Source organism: Misgurnus anguillicaudatus, unplaced genomic scaffold (assembly GCF_027580225.2).
Source record: "Misgurnus anguillicaudatus unplaced genomic scaffold, ASM2758022v2 HiC_scaffold_29, whole genome shotgun sequence".
NCBI classification, from domain to species: Eukaryota; Metazoa; Chordata; class Actinopteri; order Cypriniformes; family Cobitidae; genus Misgurnus; species Misgurnus anguillicaudatus.
In genome coordinates, this window is record NW_027395279.1 from 4,755,029 (window position 1) to 4,777,080 (window position 22,052).

General features: G+C 39.3%; 2 protein-coding genes and 1 long non-coding RNA gene across 7 annotated transcripts in view; 1 reads left to right on the plus strand and 2 right to left on the minus strand.

Annotated features, from left to right (window-relative positions):
* Window positions 1-1,624, minus strand: part of LOC141362783 (zinc finger protein GLIS2-like) — a 40,727-nt gene extending 39,103 nt beyond the window's left edge. The window contains exon 1 of one of the 3 annotated variants that reach the window (XM_073865018.1): window positions 965-1,624. The gene's annotated coding sequence lies outside the window, so the exon portion shown is untranslated. The remainder of the gene's footprint in view (window positions 1-964) is intronic. The other 2 variants (XM_073865017.1, XM_073865019.1) reach the window with 2 other exon arrangements.
* A 7,423-nt stretch (window positions 1,625-9,047) lies between these two features.
* LOC141362767 (uncharacterized) lies at window positions 9,048-10,062 on the minus strand. Its single transcript, XR_012368345.1, has 2 exons — window positions 9,930-10,062; window positions 9,048-9,432 (listed from the first exon to the last, which is right to left on the minus strand). It is a non-coding gene; the product is annotated as an uncharacterized lncRNA (long non-coding RNA).
* On the plus strand, window positions 9,887-20,583 carry LOC141349003 (transcription factor AP-4-like). Of its 3 annotated transcripts, none has more exons than XM_073864989.1 (7): window positions 9,887-10,330; window positions 12,821-12,986; window positions 13,317-13,415; window positions 13,761-13,934; window positions 16,753-16,929; window positions 17,413-17,580; window positions 19,574-20,583. In XM_073864989.1, exons 1-7 carry the CDS (start codon window positions 10,242-10,244, stop codon window positions 19,721-19,723), a joined length of 1,023 nt encoding a protein of 340 aa, XP_073721090.1. In that variant the 5' UTR covers window positions 9,887-10,241; the 3' UTR covers window positions 19,724-20,583. The 3 variants fall into 3 exon arrangements, with proteins under 3 accessions (XP_073721090.1, XP_073721091.1, XP_073721093.1); XM_073864990.1 differs by having other exon boundaries at window positions 9,903-10,330; window positions 16,780-16,929; XM_073864992.1 differs by lacking the exon at window positions 9,887-10,330 and adding an exon at window positions 10,745-11,159.
* Window positions 20,584-22,052: the final 1,469 nt, after the last annotated feature.

The following is a 22,052-nucleotide window of genomic DNA, read 5'->3' on the forward strand; positions in this document are numbered from 1 at the left end:
ACATGTACTGTTGTTGGCACCATGTTAAATGTATAGTGGGGTGAATCTCACATAAATTACGGTAATCCAATGACTGTATGTACTATATACTACAATTATGCTTAAGGGGTGCGTAAAAGGCATCATTTACTTTTTTGTTTCATGAGTTTGTAAGATTCATTCTTAGGGTTTAGAAAAAATAGCAAGACTGTTTAAGCATTGAGGCTCTGAAAGGTCCAAACGTCACATCCAAGAAAACTTCTCACCAAATTACAAACGGCTGTTTCGCCTTCAGGAACCTCAATCAACCCTCTCAAATGTAAACAGGTACGCTACCTAGTGTGCAGTTCCCAAAAACAAACCATCCGCCCTGTGCGCAATCTTCAAGAGGGTTTTTGGACCCCTGGTGTGAGATGTTTCTCTCTCCGTTGGTGAACTATGTCCTGGCAGGCATCTTCTTTATCAATGGCCTCATGTGTAACAGCCAATGAGGGCAGGCTCTGTTCCAAACCACATCTCAATGTGCTCACAATTAAGCAAGGGGACACTGGAATTGCCTAATTGGATGATGGGTGCTTTATGTCCAGGCTTAAACCACTACGCAGCAATAACGGTAACGTTACTGTAATCGATTCAAAATTTGAGTTATTTCACATCTAATCTATGATTCGACACTCAAAGATAGTTGTAAGTATTTTATCTGCATCTAGGATTGAACAATGTCTGGATAAGATAAGCAAACCAAACAACAACAAAGTAATCACATGATTCTTCTCGGTCCAACTTTCAGATCTCTGTTTTTTTTTTAAAAAACATCAGTTCTCACAGTTTCAGACACGGGTATAAACCTAAAAACACAATCTTGAAAAATAGGTCAAGTGTGCATGCTTATATTCTCATAACATCACTCAAATGTGGCATGGAAATGAGCCTGTGAATGAGATGCAAGGTTGCTGTGCCATCTGAGTTCATTACACTGACTTACCTTCGGAAAAACCTCCTGGATATGTTATGGCACTGGTCTCCACCTTAAACTTTCCACAGGGAATGCTTGATCCAATTCCTTACGATTGCCAAAGACGACTCAAGGAAGGCCCGCCAGATATATGTAGAAATGTCTATAAGATCACTGTCACCAAAGGCTGAATAATCTAATGCAGTCTGAACGCATTGTCGGCATGACAGTGATTGAAAAAAGCAAAAACTAAAGACTTAAACGCGTCAGTCCACAGCGAACGAGATAGATAAATATAGTTTGTCAGTTTCATAAACCAGAAACCCGTTAAATGTATGTCAACACCAAAACGGTGTCCGTAATGTGATAGATTAATAATAATGCGCAAACAAAAACAAATGTGACCGCTGTCTTGTCGTCAGGGCGCATCGGTTGCTGGCGACGCTGGTCCAGAGGGGTTTTTAATGGGTGGTCGTGCGCAAAGGCGATGGAGAGGAGACGTCCCCTATAAAGAGCTTCTGTCACCGTTTAATTTTTGCTATTTAGTTCAGGTTCTTTGCTGTCCCGGGGCCCAAATGTTGTCCTTGGAGACAGTGAGTGTTGATGTGGGTCTCCAGCACCCCGGACGCGAGACTGTCCGTGTCTCCTCTCCTCGGGCGCAGCGCAGGGAGCGGAGCGGATCTGAGTCTGCCAGCTCAGCGCATGTCCGCTGCTCCGCCCCGTCAAGCATTGAGGAGGAGGGCCGTCCTGGGCTGACATCCAACATTTCTCCCTCCCTACAGCTCTGGCAACATATTTTATTGGCATGGTAATAACGCTTTACATTGCCAAAGCTTTAATAAACATTGCCGTCCTTAAACCCTTCCCGCAGACTTCCTTAGCGATTTATTTTGTCCACTATAGTGGATAATTTTTTTGCTAATGTTTTAAGTCATGTATTTTTAAGTTCACCTCCTGTAAATATACCGTAACAACATAAGATTTGACAATGTTTAAAATGCTGCATTTTTTAAAAAACCTTTATAATACACTGTAAAATGTAAGTTACCTGGCTGCCTTAAACTTTTGAGTTAATTTAACTTAAAAAGATTTTGTTAACTCAAAAAGTTGGGTACAATTTTATATATATATATATATATATATATATATATATATATATATATATATATATATATATATATATATATATATATATATTTTTTTTTTTTTTTTTTTTTTTTTAATTTTTTTTTTTGAAGTAACTCTTACTTTATTATGTAAATACACTTTAAATAATTATTTGCTGCCTTACATTTGTTATAGCAACAAACTTGTATTTTTTTAATCAACTCAACTCATGAACTCATGTCAACTATAATTTATCTTGACTAGAGATGAGTTGTTATAACTTATAAAAAATATTTGAAAAAAATCGAATTCATTCGCTAACTTCGCTAACAATAGATCAATAATTTTCCAATTTTTTTGGATCAATTAATCTCTTGTCAAGATAAATAATAATAAGTTGACATAACTTGTAAATCTGAGTTGATTCAACAATAAAATTTAGGGCAGCAAATATTTTTTAAAGTGTACTTTACATATAGACCTACTTTCTATAACTAGATTTAGGGGCGGTTTCCCGGACAGGGAGACTAGTCCTAAACTAAAAAAAAAAGAAAAAAAAGTAAGAACTTGCACTTACATTTCTTAAAATACATCAGTGCCCTTTGTTTTGCCTCAAAATACACACAAGTAATAGTCTAGTAGCCAGCCCATAGAGCCCCATTGTGAACCCGGAAATGTTGAGTACACCAAAGTTTTATTGCATGAATGAGAAGTATAGGTCCCCAACATACAGAAACTGCCAGATGCTAATTTGCATATGTTGAGCAATTTGCATAATTAGCATAATTAGCAATATTAGCTTAATTGTCCATTTTGGTCACATATTTTGCACTGTATGGCCAATTTCTACAATATGTAAGTGGTTTTAGAGGTTTTAGAGGATTCTGATTTCATTTCTGCCACTTTCAGACTTCAAAATGGTAATTCTATAACAGATTTGGATTAATTTAGACACTTTTTTATTAATTCCGAACAAAATTTTAGGTTATTTTTATGGTAAACACTATATTCTCACATTTCAGAATCACAAGAACTCATGCTCTTTGATGTGAATGTTGATAACCTCAATATTATTACATTTCTTGAGGTCTGGTCATGTTTTTATGCAAATAAGCTGTTGCAGTGAGCTGTTGTATATACAATAAGTATGTTGTGAAGCAAAGGAGCATAGTCTATTTTTAACGTCGAAATTATCCTTTGCCGATATTTTTATATTCTTATATCATATTTATGTTTTCACATTAAGATAAAAGGTTATAATGAGTTATAATGACAGTTTTGTTTAGTACATTGTGAATTTCTATTCAGATCCATTTTGTGAGTGAATCTGGTGTTCAAAAATTAGTTACCATTATTAAAAAAATTTTTATTCTTTTTTTAAATTCAGACTTCTTGTGATTTGATCAGGAATGGATTAAAAACATTTGATATTCAGTGTTATTGCTGCCGCTCTTAAGTTTTCGTGTAGTATTAATTTAACCATTCGGATCTAGGTTTAAAGGACAAGTTCGGCATTTTACACTTAAAGCTCTGTTTTCAGATTGTTTATGATGAAATAGAACGGTTTTGGCTGAAATTTCGACATATGCGGCTGCCCTGAGAATTTTTGGGTGTTTGTGTTTCACCTCACACCTCTACAATGGGTTTAATGCTTTCTAATATGCATTAAACTTTCGTTTACAAAGACGTGAAACTCAGCGAGTGGTCAGGGGTGTTCACTGATATGCTCACACAAAAATCGCTGCAAAAGATGCTCTTTCACTATTTCATCATAAACAATCTGAAAACAGGGCTTTAAGTGTGAAATACCGAACTGGTCCTTTAAGTACTTTCAAAACAAAGAGAAACGTTTTGATCAAGTAGAAATGTCAGGAAAGAAGTGTCTGTTTGCACCATGCAGTGGCAAAAATAGCGACTTTAAAATATCTTTACAATCAGAGGAACTCTGTAACCTTGGATGGAGCCCGTATGAAATTTACCGAAAGCGCAAAAGGCCCCCAGCAGTGAAAGCACTACCTCCTACAGAACGTAATATGCGCCTTCATGGAAGATGTGCCCACCTACAGGTGCTACTATGAAAATCAGCTGACCAGCCTGATCCACCGGTTGTGGATATCACCTTGTTTGGATGGGACAAGAAGATGGGTCTAAAGGAAGGAGAGGAACTGCTTATGCCCACACAGGATTCAAGTCCAGTTGCTCCTCCTGCTTTGTTAGATGTTGTCAGCTGTGGTTTCAAAGCTGTGTTGAAACCTTGTACATCAGCAAAGTGCAGCTGTGTAGCTGCAGGTCTGGGCTGTACCAGAATTGTTCCTGCAAAGGCAATGATGGTATATACTGCAACATACTTACACAACACCAAGAACACAAAGAAAGAGATGAAGGGTCTGGAGAAGATGATGACAGAACAGAAGAGAATAGTGAAGATGATGAGGCTGCCTTTTTATTAATTGTGAGGCATAGCAGTTTGCCTGAAGGTGGTAGCCAGTGTGTGCTTTGTGTGGTGCGGAGGTAAGGCCCTCTTGGTTAGCCTTCCGTCTGGCAGGCTGACCCGGGTTGCCCAGACTCAGTTTTAACTCTTCCGTTTGGCGGAGTTTTAACTGGGTCCTCGTTTGATTTTGCGACTTGCGGACCAACCTGGAAAGCACATCTGCCATTCTGGCATGGCCCTAGTGACTTGCGGGGCCTGTCTTGTATGGCATGTATATGTTGTATATTTACATGTTTGCCTTGGTGCAGAGGTGAAGCCCTCTTGGTTAGCCTTGCGTTTGGCGATCTGACCCGGGTTGCCCAGACTCAGTTTTAACTCTTGCGTCTGGCGAAGTTTTAGTTTACCCGATTACTATGTATCATACAGTTCCAGGATCCAAGTTATGTCAAATACCCGCATTGCTTTTTCATCCAGAAATGCATAACATTCAGCCTAACAAAGATTCATTGTTTATCCAAATAGCTATTTTGAATCTTCAAAAGTGTCAGGATTCAGCCTCACTATACCCTGTAAACAATGAATCAACATTTATAAGTGCACTCATGATTCTGAAATGTTAGATTATTTTATTTACCATAAAATAACCTAAAATTATGACTGAAATTAATAAAAATTTGAATAAATAAATCCAAATTTGTAATAAAATTAGCTCTTTAAAATCTGAAAATGCCAGAAATGAAATCAGCATCATCTAAAACCTCTAAAACCACTCACATATTGTAGAAATTGGCCATTTAGTGCAAAATATGTGGTCAAAATGGACGATTAAGCTAATATTGCTAATTATGCAAATTATGCAAATTGCTCAACATATGCAAATTAGCATCCGGTAGTTTCTGTATGCTGGGGACCCATACTTAACATTTCTGCAATAAAACTTTGGTGTACTCAACATTTCCGGGTTCACCTAGTTGGCTACTAGACTATAATGTTTATAATAAGGCATTTTGTTAAAACTAGTTATTTTTCCTAATTAAACTAAGGTCTAGTCCTGGCTAAAGCGAATCCCTGTCCGGGAGACCACCCCATAAACTTTAACTAAGATTTATCTTTAAACTAAAATACAACAAAATCTTAACACTTAACAAAATCTAAAAAAAAAAAACATACTTAAAACATTGAAATTACACACATCTCACAACACTTTGAGCAGTTGTACAATGGCAAGAGGGCATATAGCCTAATAATATAATCTTAACTTTCTTATGCACATATTATAAACTGAAAGAAACAAATTGTGTAACAATTTTGTAATTTATTTCCCAGTTGGTGTCTGATAGTTTTGCCATGTTGGACTTTCAGGTCGGTGGATTGTGAAGGCCCATCATTTGTGATTAATTAGGCCATGACGTCAAAGTGAACAATGCTGTTTCCAATTCAGAAGAGACACAGCGTGTCCTCTTTTAGTGTCTGTTTCTGCCTGTGTTTGCTGGAGAGCATCGCGATGTGTCTCTGTGCACTGATCATTTATTATTATTAAAAAGTTATATTTAAACTGTTTGTTTTTTTAAGTTTTGTATTTATTTGGTGCTTTTCCAAATGCATCATTATAGTACAATGTATTCCATATGTTCTCGTTAAACCATCCCATTTAAAGCTACAAATAAAATATATCCCAATTTATTTGTTTATAAACACCAAGAAATACATTTCTTGCACGATTTTTGAGAAACGCTTTGGAAAAGGGAGTTGGGCCGACTACCAAAACACACGTGTAGCCAATCAGCAGTAAGGGGCGTGTCTAGCTGACATCGTTGCCTGGGTTGCGTGTGTGTGTGTGGGGCGGATCTATCAAAAGAAGGTCAAGATTCTATTGAGGTAGGGGCGTGTTTTTTTAGGTGATTTCAAATGTCAACATTAGGTGTGTTCGAGATCATCCGGCGCTGCGCAGACCGATCGGCGAGGTTTGCCGCTTGCAGTCGAGGGAGGAACTGAAGACGGAGCCGTCAAGCCGGACACCTGCTGCTTGCCGTAGTGACGTGTGCGCCGTGTTTCCTTGTTTATAATCGCAAATGAAGTGAATAAGATGCTGAATTTGATAAAAACAAACCTTTTAATAAAAAGTTGCAACCAGAAACATTTTATATCGAATATTTTAATTGCTGCTTAAACTGTATACCCGAAAATAACGGGAAACAAGCCTATATTATTAAAATACCAATAGAGTTTGTTATTTTCATTTTTATTTTATTACACGACACAATATAAAATATTTTAGGGTATTAAAGTGTTTTTGCTGTTTTAAAACATGAATTTATAATGTTTATTAGTGAAACTAAAGGTTGGATTAAACTTGAAACGCACGTGATCGTTGTCATCAATGAGGCGACCAATCAAGTAAAGCTGTTACGTCATCACAACTCCGGGCAGCCGCTCTGGAGAAGCTGCACCGGCTGAGCTAGCCGGCTACTCTCGAACCGCTCTCGCGGTACTTAAAAACCATATGACACAGTCACGTGCCTGCAGCGCCAGCTGAAGTCGGACAAAAGTACTAACCAAAATGCACTGCTTCAAGTCAGCCGCCGATCGGTCTGCGCAGCGCCGCATGAAGTCGAACACACCTATTGGCTTTCAGAGATCATGGACCCCACCTTTAAATTGTTGCCCCCACCTGGGTTGCGTGTGTCTGAGGGGGGCGGGTCTATCAAAAAAAGGTCCAGATTCTATTGGGGTAGGGGCATGTTTGTTTAGATGATTTCAAATGTCAACATTGGCTTTCAGAGATCATGCACCCCACCTTTAAATTGTTATTAAAGTAAGTTTAAACCAAACACAGATTCACAGCAACTTTCACGTGCATATGTTTATGTCCATTGCATTGAACTGCAAAGACCTGTATGCCGATGGTTTACAAGACAAAATATCTTATTAAAGGAGCCATATCATAAAAATCTGACTTTTTTAAAGTGCTATAATTGGGTCCCCAGTGCTTCTGTCAACATAGAAAATGTAAAACAGATCAACCCAGTAACTTAGTTTTGGTAAACCATTTTCTCTAAGCATGTGAAAAATAGATAATTAAAATCTGGCTCCCCTTGTGATGTGATACCGCCCCTTAATCTGCACTATCCAACCACGACACTGCCATTTAGTGCAGAGATCAGCTCATTTGCATTTTAAAGGACACACCCAAAACGGCAAATTTTTGCTCACACCTATAGACCCCTTCAAGGTTTGTTAACATTGAATGACTATCGGGTGCGCGCGCAGCATGGGGTCAAACTGTTCATACCATCCAGGCTTTATAATTTAATCTAACGTGCCTGAAAAATGATGACTTACCTGAAATGAAGTGAGCACTACAAACACAAGCCTCTTTGATATTTGCATTGTCCCAGTCTGCACGTTAATTGCTTGCAGCCGCAGATGTTGTATTTTTTTGTTTTTGAAATTCTGCATGAATCGCGAAAAATTTAACGAAAGACCTTGTGCGATTTTCACAGCCCACAACGTAAGTAGGCATTTTTGACGATACCGAATAATACGCAACTTAATCTGCTGTAATGACTTTTCTGACCCCGACATGCGCAGTGGGAACCGCCTGTGATGTGAACTGTGAAGGGGTCTATAAAGTGCCAATTTTAACATGCTATAATAAATTATCTATATGATATTTTGAGCCAGTACTTCACCAAAGATTTATTTGACATTTTTAATAAGTTTTGTGAAATGTCCCCTTTAAGATAAAAATGCATGTTTGAGCTGCCTTAAAGGGAAAGTTTATCCAAAAATTAAAATTTTGTCATAATTTACTCACCCTCATGTTGTTCTAAACCTGTATGACTTTTTTATTTTGATGAACACAAAAGAAGATATTTTGTTAAATGATGGTAAGCACACAGTTGATGTAACCATTGACTTCCATTGTAGGAAAAAATATTATGGAAGTATTATGATAAATAATGAAGAAGATATTTTGATAAATGTTGACGGTACCCATTGAAATCCATCGTATTTGTTTTTCCTACTATGGAAGTCAATGGTTACCATCAGCTGTGTGCTTACAATCATTTATCAAAATATCTTCTTTTGTTTTCATCAAAAAAAATAAAAAATAATAATAATTCGTACAGATTTAGAACATCATGAGGATGAGAAAATGAAGACAGAATATTCACTTTTGGGTGAACTGTCCCTTTAACACTGAGAGTGATCTGGATAAGAACTAAATCGACCACTAGAGGGCAGCTGCCTAAACCTTCACATATGTTTTGTTAAACCAGACAAATTATAATCTTGTCCTCTATGTTAGATCTTATTACGGAATTATTTAAGTAGAGACTGTGTCGTATGTCGTCATAGACAGATATAAAATATACTGAAAATTAATTTTTTGTATATAACATTTAACCCACCTGTTTACAGAGAAATGTGACTATAATTTAGTATGATGGTCACCATTTGTGCATAATATTGTAATTCTGTTTAAAACAGGGCAGTTTTCCTAGCAGTTTTATTATAACATTTTTTATGCTGCTCTTTCTGCACGAATAATATAGTAATAAAAAGACAAAATGCATCTAAAATATATTTTAAACCTATAGAATAATTTAAAAAAATGTTTTGCATTATAACAAATAAAATCTCTGAATGCAACAATATAGCGATTGCATTCATAAGTTCACACACTCGTTCTCTGTTGTCCAGGCGTGCGCGCGACAGCTCGTGTCTGTCCACGTTCACGCATTTGAGTCGCAGTCAAACACATTTCCGGGTTCTTCATGACCGCTCCCATTTTGTTTCTGTGTGTGTGATTTGTGCTTCGAGCAAGCGATTAGGTAACTCGTGTTCCTCCTCCTCCGACTGCAACTTTCATGCACCCAAAATGGTGTGCGCGCATTGAGCCTGAATGTCTCTCCTCCTCTGACTGCCAGCGCGTCAGCTGATCCTCATGTTTCACCTCCAGTCAAAGAATAACAATAGCCCATTTACATGCACTTTCAATAACCAACTTAACATTATTTTAATATATGCATTATGCACAGTATTGCATTTTAGTTTGTTAAATTCAAAAGCGCGCTTGTTGAAATCATAAAAAACAAGCATTTACCACATTAACTGACTTGTATTTGTGTTTGGTTATGGAGTGCATGACGCATTTTGCATGTGGCACATGTTTGCCTTTATAAACACGAGATCTTACATAAAAAATGTATATACATACAGTGACCAGATTAAAGAAATTTATAGCAGCGATGTATGCATTTTGGACATGCTCGTCAATATTGCCTACTGGCGTTTTAAATGCAGTGCGCTTTGCTGTCATACAATAAGAAATCAAAAAGTGGTTTCTTGGTTAAAGGATTTGATGTTGCAATCGCCTTTTGTTTACATGCAAGTCGTTATTTTCGTCGGAAGGAGGGTTTTTGGTAGTGCAATGCTGTGTGTGATTCCTACCAGCTGTTTCCCGCCTTGAAAGACATCCGATCAGCTGCAAACACACACACACGTACGTCCATGCAGAAGGAGGGAGGGAAAGAGAGCGAGCTCGCGCCACACACATACACACACTACGAGGGAACCCCATCAGCTGGAGGAGTAGAGTAACCTTACAACTCAACACTCATCTCACACTCCCATGCCCAAACTCACCAGGACATCCATACTGCTTTTTAAATGCGAAACAGACAAGAAGGAGGCGTTTTGGTTTTAACTCAATAACATCGCAAGAAGAATCGAGGAGCCAGAGCTGGAGAGAAGAGGGGAAGCATGGAGTACTTCATGGTACCACCTCAGAAGGTGCCCTCATTGCAACATTTCAGGAAAACCGAGAAAGAAGTCATAGGGGGCTTGTGTAGGTAAGCGGGACCCTCTTTAATTCATTGCATTAATAGACGCACATGTGCGCGCGATTCTTTAACCAGCGGCGCTCGTAGTAGAAGTAACATGCATGCATTTCTGTGTTATTGTGTACATGCGCCCAACCAGCGGGTTAAGACAGCACATAAACAGTGCGAGACTCGATTTTTTACGTTTAATACGTCTCTTGGGGCTCCATGGCAACCCGTTGGCTTGTCGGGTCAACGTTAACTATTAAATATCTCGGGGAAATCGATGTATTTTGTCTCCAACAAACACAAACCACGTGGTTGCATGCACATACAGCACGCTGCTGGTGTCGCGTGTGTTTTTAATAACACAATTTGATCGGATATCATTATATGGATTAGATAGTGGGTAAATACACAAGTTACTTTGTGAAAGATCGGATTTGGAACTTAAGTTCGAGTTTTGGTGTGTGTTTTCGGGGCACGATTTATTGTGGGCACTGCGGCCATGCTTGTGGCTCAGTGCGCGAACATTTGGCGTCGTCCGTTTCTTATTGCAATATAACGTTAAAACTCCACAAAGTGTCGTTGTGTGTTCGTATCTTACACAAACGAGGGTGAAACGGGTGTTAAACTCGAGAAACGGATTTGCGCGTGCGGTGGGGCACAGCTCAGATGTTATTTGGACTGCGTCTGTGCTGCCGCATGGACGGAGGAAGCACGAGAGGCGCATTGTTGTAATGGCGGACTGTATTATCTGCGAACGGGATTTGACAAAATTAAGACGGAGAATATTTTGCTCATCTAGCTTGACATTTCTAATTTGTTTCACTGTGAATCGATTATAAAAGAGATAAAGGTTAGTAAATAAATAACTGCTATTTTTTAATAAGGGGGTGTGTATGCTGCTGAAGGAAGGCCCCGTCAATGCGTCTGCGATCCATTCTAGTCAGGGGGCGGGGCCAGTGAGGAGATCGGCATCATGGGAACTGTAGTTTTTGGCGCTGCCAAAGGGACTACGATTGTTATGTAGAGATTTTTTTTGCGGTTATTACTCATTTATAGGAAGAAATTGGAACTTAATTTGTTTTAATTTAGGATTTAATTTGTTAAATGAAAACTATCAAGTTACCAAAAAGAGAAAACATTTCGAATTGAAAAAAAATAGTTTTAGATGAAACCAGCAGCTAAATGTAAAAATGTTATTATAATAAAAACACTTTTATTTGTACACAGTTATGTGAAAAACAAACTTATTTATAAAATGTAAAAAAAAAAGTAGTAGGCTACAAAACTACCTGGTGATGTTTGTTTATCATTAAAGAGACGTCGTCATTCAGATTGGCTGTTTAATTTTTAATTTCGGTTCTTCAAGTTTAACTTATCATTATATTAATAAGCATTGCAAAGATGCATCTAGTAAATTTTTATTTATAGTTCAAATGAGAGGTGTATTGTTGTTATGGCGGACTGTATTATCTGCAAACGTGATTTTTAACAAAATTAAGAAAATTAAAATTAAGATTGTTTTGCTCATCTCGCTTGATGTTTCTGATTTGTTTCACTGTGAATCGATTATAAGTGATATAAAGGTTAGAAAATAACTATTATTTTTTAATAAGGGGGCGTGTTTGCTGTCGATGGTAGGCCGCGTCAATGCGTCTGCAATCCATTCTAGTCGTGGGGCGGGGCCAGAGAGCATTTTGGTGCAGGGTATCATGGGAACTGTAGTTTTTGGCGGTGCCAAAGGGACTACGATTATTATGCAGAGATTTTTTTTTGCGTTTATTACTCATTTAAAGGAAGAAATGGGAACTTAATGTAAATTTATTTTGTAATTTATTTTATAAAATGTAAAAAAAAATTGCGAAAGTAGGAAGCTACAAAACTGCCTGGTAAATATGTTGGTTTATCATTAAAGTGATAAAGTTCAGATTGCTTGTTAAATTCTCCAAGTTTAACTTGATAAGCAAAGACGGTTTCCTAATTCTGATACAAGATTTTTGTATATAGTTCATATTAAATAATGTGTTGATGAATAAACTCGAAACGAATGGCAGCTTGTCATTTGTATGCTACAAGAAACAGAGTATTTGTGTGTGCCTGGAGGTGGCTGCTCTGTATCTGGCTGTGGTTGTGATTTGGCATGTGATCTGTTTGTTGGATTTGAAGCTGCCTGGATGCAAGGAAGCCTCAGATGTGTCTGCACAATTGTTCTCCGTGTTTGTCTGTTCAGCTGAGTCAGTACTGATAAGAGAGGCTTTCCAAAGCTTCCCCGAGATGCCCGGACAGGGAGGAAGTTCAATTAGTGTTTGATTTCCTCACCCGAAGCGTGCATGTGGCCATGAGAAACACTGGTTACCAAGGGCAGGGGTTTAAAGACCATATGGTTCAACCAGCATCCACGAAAGTCAACCTTTTTTTTTTAAAATGATGTAATGTAGTTTTTTTTCCACAAATTTGCATCCTGTTTTGGAAATGTATTTTTTTTAAATTAACAACATTACTTTTTCCACACAGTTTAGCAAACATTCCCCTAACGCCCGAGACGGCACGCGACCAGGAACGGCGCATCCGGCGAGAGATCGCCAACAGTAACGAACGGCGGCGCATGCAGAGCATCAACGCAGGCTTCCAGTCTCTGAAGACCCTCATCCCTCACAGCGACGGAGAAAAGCTCAGCAAGGTCAGTCATGAAGTCAACAACAGACGTCCAGTTATTTTATTCAAAATCTTGCCCTCAGTGCCAGCTTGCCTTGAACATAATGAATGCAAGACGCATGCTCATTGTTTTCTTGATAACTCGTGGAAGATGCATACAGGTTGAGAACATGTGCAAATAATCACAAACATCTTACAATTGACTCTGGTCTTAATTTGGTTTATTTTCATACCACATGGCACAGGCCAGTGAATGTGGATGTCTATCATCACACAAGATGTTTAAGCTCATCGATGTGCCCTGTTATTCCTGAGCTTTGAGACGGATGTAATGTGATCTCTCTCTCTCTTCCAGGCTGCCATCTTACAGCAGACGGCTGATTACATCTTCTCACTGGAGCAGGAGAAGACCAGACTGCTGCAACAAAACACCCAACTCAAACGCTACATACAGGTGAAGCTCTTTAACCCGGGACACCAGACTTACACCTGGTGTATGTTAATGATAGACAGATGCATCAGTCGGATGATTAATCAACCAGTACTGGGCCATTATAAGAATTCTGGTAGACTCCCATGATAATAGTTTCAACATGTGCCAACAGTCTTTCTATAATATTAAGAGGATTTCTGGATGAAGGATGAAGTTGTTCATTTCTGTATGCAATAACAGCTGGAAACATGACATTACATTTTTACATTTATCCAAAGCTTTTTTTTTATATCATTATCTGTGTGGGATCGAACCCATGACCTCTACTTCTCTCTGTTCTCACACTTTGTCCTGTTGTCCCTTCAGAAGGAGTTCAGCGGCTCCTCCCCGAAGAGGAGGCGTGCGGAAGAAAAAGATGAGGGCATTGGCTCTCCAGACATCCTGGAGGAGGAAAAAGTTGAGGATCTTCGGCGAGAAATGATCGAACTCAGACAGCAGCTGGATAAAGAACGGTCGGTTCGAATGATGCTGGAGGAACAGGTACAACCACAAAACTATAGACACGTAACCGGTGTTGGATGATTGGTTATATATTGTCATAGGCTGAATTAGATTTTTTTAACACACATTTTTTTTGTGCTATACATTTTACTTTAGAATCCTCAAGAACATTTTTTTTAAGTCATCATGATAGGAGAGTCGCGACCGACTTCCGTATTGTGACGTATTTCTGTGTAAAGCAAAAAATCACACGAGGAAAATAATGGGTGTGGTTTGCGTATTCCATTGTGAATTGATTTGATATAGAAAAGTTTCGGTCAGAAATCGAACTTGAGCCGATTGACAGTTGGTGTGGGGTTTACTGATGCCCCGCCCAAGCCGTCTAGCTGGCATCAGGGAAAGATTGCCACACGAGGGCAGAAGTAAATTTTCTAGTGCTGGGCAAAGATTAATCGCGATTAATCGCATACAAAATAAAAGTGATTTTTGGCATAATATATGAGTATGTGCTGTGTGTAATTATTAATAAATACACACACATTCATGTATTTATTTAAGAAACATTTACATGTTTATATATATTTATTTATATTTTTATATATTCTATATTAAAAATAAATGAAAAAAAAATTATATATAAGTAAAACAATTCTGAAATGAATATATGAATGTGTGTGTGGTTAAATATACACATTAATTAGACACAGTACACGCACATATATTATGCAAAAAATCACTTTTATTTTGTATGCGATTAATCGCGATAAATCTTTGCCCAGCACTAAAATTTTCTAAAAGTTTATGAGGGCGCATAAATGTAAAAAAACAAAAACATTTTGCACACAAATAAGTTGTTTATAATGAGTACTACAATATTATGTAAAATTTATGTAAAAATAAAAATGGTCAGTTTTGATTTCATGGGGACTTTAACATGTCTGTTCTTTTAATATGAATGTTATTGCCCATCATCTCTGTTTTGTCCTATAACTATTGTCCAGTTATTTAAATGCGAAGTGCACGATTTCTAAAAAACGTTTTGGAAAATGGAATCGGGCCGACTACCAAAACACACTTGTAGCCAATCACCAGTAAGGGGCGTGTCTTCTACACACATACGTGTACACCCCACACATACTCAACCCAGGCAAGAGGCTTGTTCGACTTCATCCGGCGCCCCAAGAATCGACAGCCGGATGATGTCAACGTAAAGCGAGAGTGATTTGCGAAATCATACGAGGAGTTTACTTTTAAATCGCTCTTGCTGAACTTTGACGTCATCCGGCTGTCGGTTCTTGCGGCGCCGCATGAAGTCGAACAAGCCTCTTGCCGGGTTGCGTATGTGTGGGGCGGGTCTATCAAAAGAAGGTCCAGATTCTATTGGGATGGGGCATGTTTGTTTAGGTGATTTCAAATGTCAACATTTGCTTTAAACATCGTGCACTCCGCGTTTAACCACTTAAACCAGGGGTGTCAAACTCATTTTAGGTTGAGGGCTGGATGGTAAATAATGTCACCATGTGAAGGCTGGATAACTTTTTCAAACCTTAGTGTGTGATAATTGTGTTAATTTTAACTGAACCAACTACAAATTAATTAGCAAGAAAACTAGAAAACACAGCTCTGTGAAAAACAAATTTCATAAGTCCTCAGAAACAATTTTTACATTAGTGGACCTCAACAGTTTACAGTTTCAATGCCACTTCAAAGGGCTCTAAACAATCCTAACTGAGGCATAAAGGTCATATCTAGCGAAATGATGATGTTAAACCACTTAACTTCTTAAACACAACTTCTCGTCTTGCATTAGCCGTGTGACACGCCAGAGCGACCTTACATATTACGTAATCACGTCAAAAGGTCACACGTTACATATGTGAAACGCACACTTGCGCACCATTTTATACAATAAACACTGAACTGTGTCGCCATCGCGGCTTAAGGCAGAAACTGATTCATGGCCGTTTCATACACAAAGCATGGCGCAACCACCGCGTGGCTGTCAGTTTTCTTTGTGTCATGGCTGAGGAAATGGCAGAATGTTTGGGTACACGAGGACCACTTAAGGTCCTTAAACTCTCCACGTTTTGCCGCTTTCCGCATGTCTCCTAATAATACTAGACACATGCAACTGCTGCATCCCACCTGAAAATGTTTTTAAAATATGTATTTAATGATAAATCATCATGCGGGCCGAATTAGACACCTTGGTGGGCTGTATGCTTGACACCCCTGACTTGCACACCGCGGAGCTGCCTGTGAGTCCAGAACAACATCATACTTTTTTTTTTTAAATATAAGTTGTGGAGCAACAAATTTTTAAGACAATTTTTATCAATTTACTCCAAATTATTTGAATAGATGACTTTTAAATTCATACATGCCTAATTCTGCAAAATGTTATTATTTGTATTGTAGAGTGTATTAGTCATATTGTGCATCAGCTAATTTCTGTATTAGTGCATTCGTGGGGAAAGTGTTTTAAATGTTGAAGTCTTCTTGAGTCCTTAACAATACGGACAAATAGATTTTTGCCTTCACAGTTTTTTAAATTTTAGTTTCTCTTTCATAGATTTGGTGGGCTGTTTGTATTCATAGCAGCGCGAAAGAGATGCCGTCTGTGAAATCTGTCATCAAACTGTTCATTAGCAGCCTCGGTTTGCTTGCTAAAATTAGCTCACTTTAGGCTTTGTATATTTAATGAGAAATCACAGAAGGTGCAGAAGTCCCCTGAGAGCATCACACTTGAAATGCAAATGAAACCCTGCTCGAAAACTCGGCATCTCAAATTTCTTCAGGCGAAATAACTATAGAAGCGAAACAGTAAACAAGGTTATTCTTCATGTTTACTAAACAGGATTGTCTCAATGTGTGTTTGCATCAGATCCGCTCACTGGATGCCCACTTGTACCCTGAGAAGCTCAAGGTGATCGCCCAGCAGCTCCAGGATCAGCATGTGCAGACGCAAACTCTGCTACGTCTGCAACAACATGAACAGTTGGAGAAAGAGACGACTCCTGCTCGCAGCCCACTGGTAAACCATTTGTCATTTCTCTCACATCATATTCAAGTGTTAACAATCACAGCTAGAGGGCAATCCCTGTTTTTACAATTTTAATGGTGGACAGTGGTGTTAACTCAATTTTCTACCTAGTGAGCTACAATTTGTTACTAAACTTAGGGAGGAAAATATGTAAAGTGTGTTGATCTGATGTATTGACCCACTAGAGGGCATTATAAGAGTTAAAGAAAACTCAAGTCTAAATGCATTTATCTGCATTAATGTCACTAAAACAGAAAAATAAAATAATGTGAGACTTTAAAGGCAATTTGAAATGGTTAATTGGATTGAAACCTATTCAAAACTGCACGTCAACAGAAAAAAAAGTTTCAAAGTGCATCTGGTTTTGATGAAGTAACTCAAAGGATATTGTGAAAGAGGTTTCTTTTTGATGTCTTCACCGAAAAGTTTTATGAAAGTTCACTTGAGGGTAAATGCTTGTGCTTTCTATTTCAGGTGTTTTCTCCTGCCACGCCTCCTGCTCCCACTCATCATGCCACGGTAATTGTTCCCGCACCTGCGCCGCCTCCCCCTCCACATCACGTCAACGTGGTTACCATGGGCCCCACCTCCGTGATCAACACAGCATCCACGTCACGACAGAACTTGGACACCATTGTGCAGGTAAAGCAATAGACGCAGGGTCCTCAATTACATATCTGGACCAGTAAAATGAACAAGATCTCTGAAACAATGGAAAGGTCGGTTAATGCAGGGTCATAGGTTAATGCATAGATCATGGAATTTCTGGAAATTCGGAAAGGCCTATTCCAGAATTTTATAGTCATGAAAGTCATAGAATATCAGGGATTTTGTTTGTCGCTTTAAATTTTAGTTAGCATTTATTAAAATGTAATACACTTGTTATGTTGTGACGTAAGGAATGCCATTTCTGGGTCCAAACCTACACTGATTTCAATTGAGACTACAATCTAAACAGCCGTTAATTGGCATTGTGTATTTATTTCATGCAATTAAGCAAAAAATGTATAAACTCACGGCATCTCAGACATGGGTCATGAAAATTCAGCTTTTTAGTCAGTGAAATTCAGGGAATAGTCAGGGAATTTGACATTTTTGCATAGAACCATGTAAATGATTCGTAAGGCGCCAACATTAGCTGCGTTTCCATTACCTTTCAAATTGCGCAAATTGAAATGGCACATTAAAAAAACACAAATTTTGCATGCTCTGTATGCTTCGCAGTATTTTGATGACACCCACATGTCAGTCTGCGCGGCACCGTATGAAGTCAAACACACCCGTCGGCATGGTTTTTAGAATTAATTATCGCGAGGCCACAAAATTATATTTTAGTCACATAACATCGGTTCGTAATGTAAACACTGTTATTGCGCAAGTTTTCTGTGGATATTTAGAAAATAATACTTAAGTTTTGCGCAAATCTTTAATGGAAACACAGTTATACTGAGCAAAGTGCTTAAAGTCATGTAGTATAGGAATCCTAGTGTAGTCCTATAGTAAAAATGTTATAGGGTTTAACGTTAGTTGTTTTAACATACACCAAACACGTTTGTTTGATCTTAAATGTGTTTCGTGTGGTTGGTCTGTAAACTGTTAAGTTTTCCTTTGTATTTTCGAAAAAATTTAATGTACACTACACATGAAGGTAAAAGATCATGGATACACAAAAATGTCTAAAAACGCTGTATTGTTGTGTGCCAGGCCAGTAGATGGCGATGTACTTGGTAAAGAAACAATACTGTCCTAAACATATACGCGTTATTCTACAAAGTGATAAATACAAACAATCAAGACGGCGAAAGCATTAGGGGTGAATCACCCATCGCGTCTTTAGCGTGCTCAAGTTCGCAATTTCAAATGTAGCTGCGCGGTATGTGCGCTTTTAATGGAAGCCACACGGTGCGACGTGCAAATTTTTTTAGGGGCGTCCGCACTGCATCGAGTTAAAAACATTTCAACTTTTCAGAATGCCCCAAGTGCAACGCAGGTCATGTGACAAGAACCAGCCCAGTCTCACGAAATTTCGTTATATAGTCTTTTTTCGTGATATCACGAATTTCCGTGTTTTTTCGTGATCTTATAACGAATTCCTGTTTTCGTGTGATTATCACGTATTGGTTACTCAACTGTTTTGTCCTATTTTCTTATCATTGACCCAACTCTAAACCAAACGCCAGGTGACATATACACGAATAAACATGGAAATTTGTGATATCACGAAAAAAAGAATAAAAAAATTATGTGACTATATCACGAAACCTTGTGAGACTGGGTAGCTAGAACCTACGTGCCAACCGACGATAAGGTTGGTTTATTGCTGTAAGTGACCACTGGACTATAAAGCTGCAAAATATTGTAAACTTTGTTGGTGAAGCGTTTATAAACCCAGTTGACACAGTACAAACTCACTCCTGTATGCTGTAGCTTTGATAGTTGAGACGACAAGGCATCGTTTCCAAAAACTTGCACTTTTAAACCTGCCAAAACACCATAAAAACTTCAAATAAAAACTTTGAGTAAACTGTCCCTATCCCAGTTCAAACTATAATCAAGCCTATTTTCGTAATATTAATATAAAAAAGCAAAGAATTATGTACTGAAGTTAATAACAGTTGTTTTGTTCTTTCCGTAGGCAATCCAGCATATCGAAGGCACACAAGAGCGGATGGTCGTGCCCGAGGAAGAAAAGCGCCGAGCGGTTATCGTCACCCCGGGTCGTGTCCTCACAGACGCAGCAGACTCCGACACTGCCTCCGACAACGAAGGGACCGAGGACTGTTAACTGCCCCGGACACCCCCCAACCCCCCCGACTGTAACGAGGGGGGGCAAGGACAGGGGGGTGCGAGGGGAAAGGCCTCCTGCAGAAATCCTTTTATCTCCGTTCTCTCTATCTCTCGCTCTCTTCACGCTCGCATACGGGAATCACAAATGCGGACAGACAAAGTGACTTGAAGGTTTATTGACAAAAAATGTTACAGAAAGTGCCGCACACAGAGGCACGCTCATGTATACTCCCACAGTACACTAGCACTCTCCAAACGTTCAGATATAACAGGCTCTTATTCATTCTCCAATGACTTTCTTCTGCACGCTCGTGAGTAAACGATTTCGTGAACGAAATCTCACATGGACTGAAATACTAACAGGCCTTCATTTATCTCCTACATCCTGCGTTCTGATTGGAGGAACTCATCCTCACTCTACAAGATGACGTCAACGCCCCTAAAGTCAAGTCGAACTCTTTAATCCCCTTTGCCCCGCCCCTCTGGTATGCCATATTCCTCTTTTCATTCTGGGGAGGCTTGAAGTATCACTGTGAGCCAATGAGACTTCAGAAACCTGTTTCACACCACGGCTTCCAAAAACCTTAGAGGAAATGTTTACTTTTCTTTCGACATTTTTTTGGTGCAGTTACGTTTCTACTTCTCCATCGCCGGTGATCTGCTGGAGCGTCGGTGGTCGCTCTTGCTAAAAGTTCTCAATCGAGGGCCGAAGACCGGCACTGCTGGAGGGGCTTTGAGCTATGTGCACTTTGTAAATAATGCAAAGTCTGGCGCACTTATTGTGGCTCACCTTTACTGGGCTGGGTTCCCAGTACGCACACTGGTGCAGGTGAAGCGTCGCCCCGCCCCGATTTTTTTTTACGATTTTTTTCTGTATTGTTCGTCAGTAAATTGAATAAGCTAACCCATGTAGTTGTACCTGCAACACGCTTACACGCTTTGAGTCGAGAGCACTACCAGGGTTTTTTTCACCCGGGTACAGCCTATGCAGTTCGCACCCTGACTAGGGTGTTTGGTGGCCCTTTTGTCAGAAGTAAGTCTGTCCCCTAAGTAGTGTTAAGCTCTGTTTACAGTGACTAGCCTGTAATCTTGCGCATTAGCTCTATGCACTCGCTGGTGAATGTTTTTTTTCCCATTTCTCATGACGTTCATACATGTACGCCACAGATAATCAGTTTTTGTAAGGGGGCGCGCAAGACGTTTTTTACATGCGTGAGCTTTGACTCTCGACGTATACGAAGCCATGCGATACCGCGAGCTCTGGCGGGTCGGAGAGCGTGCGCGTGTCTCGGGCCGGTGGCTTGCCTTAACACAGCTTCAGAGGCCTTAAACGAACCCTGAAGGTGGCGCTAGAGAGCAGACGCACAGCTTACAAGATGGCTCACGTGAAAAAAACGTTTTTCGAACATTCCAGAACATTATACCGTCGTGTTTGTGTTCACGGCGTGCCGGTGCTTGAACCGGCAAAATACGTGCTTTTTTGCCATTTGAAGACGAGATGGCAAGTCTCTTTTTTGACTGAAAATTTAGAAGTGTGCATGCCCCCCTTCCCTTAGGAAATATTACAGGGAATCCTTTTGCTGCTGGACAGATTTTTAAAAAATTTTCCCTTCTGGATCTATCAGGTGCTTTATCAGGCACGCTTGCTCTGTTCGTGATGCAGGGAATCGGGGCTTCCGGAAGAACTGGCTGGTCGTTTTTGTTTTTCGTTTGAAGTCACACATTTCTATTTGGTTTGCTTGGGTCGTAAAGACTGTCCTGCTTGTGCTGTCTTACGTTAAAACGGTTTTGTCTTTAGGAGAAAAAGAAGTCCCAGATTTGAACATTTCCTCTACCGAAGCCACAGGGTGTCTCTCTTTGTGTATTTTCTACTTTCAGAAATCACTGTATGAACTCTAGAGGACATATCAAAGATTGGGTGTGTTGAGGAGAACGGTCGCTCGGGGTCATGTATGAACGCGAAGCACTTACTGTAGTATAAACGGGGAGCGGCTCTTGTTTTCAAAGAGTCTTCTCCTCGACCGAAGCTCTTCTCGCCGTGTTTTGTACCACACGGCCGTGTAACCCTTACATTGTCCGAGCCCACCACGTCCTCTGGTCGTTTCTATCTCCATGCCGTCTCCTGTCTCGCATCATCTCTCTTCTTTATCGTCTGTCATCTTTTTATTTTTTTGTTTCTGTTGTTTTGCCTTACGTGAGACAGTTAGTCCATTTGGTTGTTGAAAAGCTATTGTATTTTTTTTTAACTGGGGAAAAGAGGCTTGTGCCTTTTGTAAAAACAGAATAATAAAGTTTGTACTTTGTTTTTTACAACTTTTTGTCGTGCG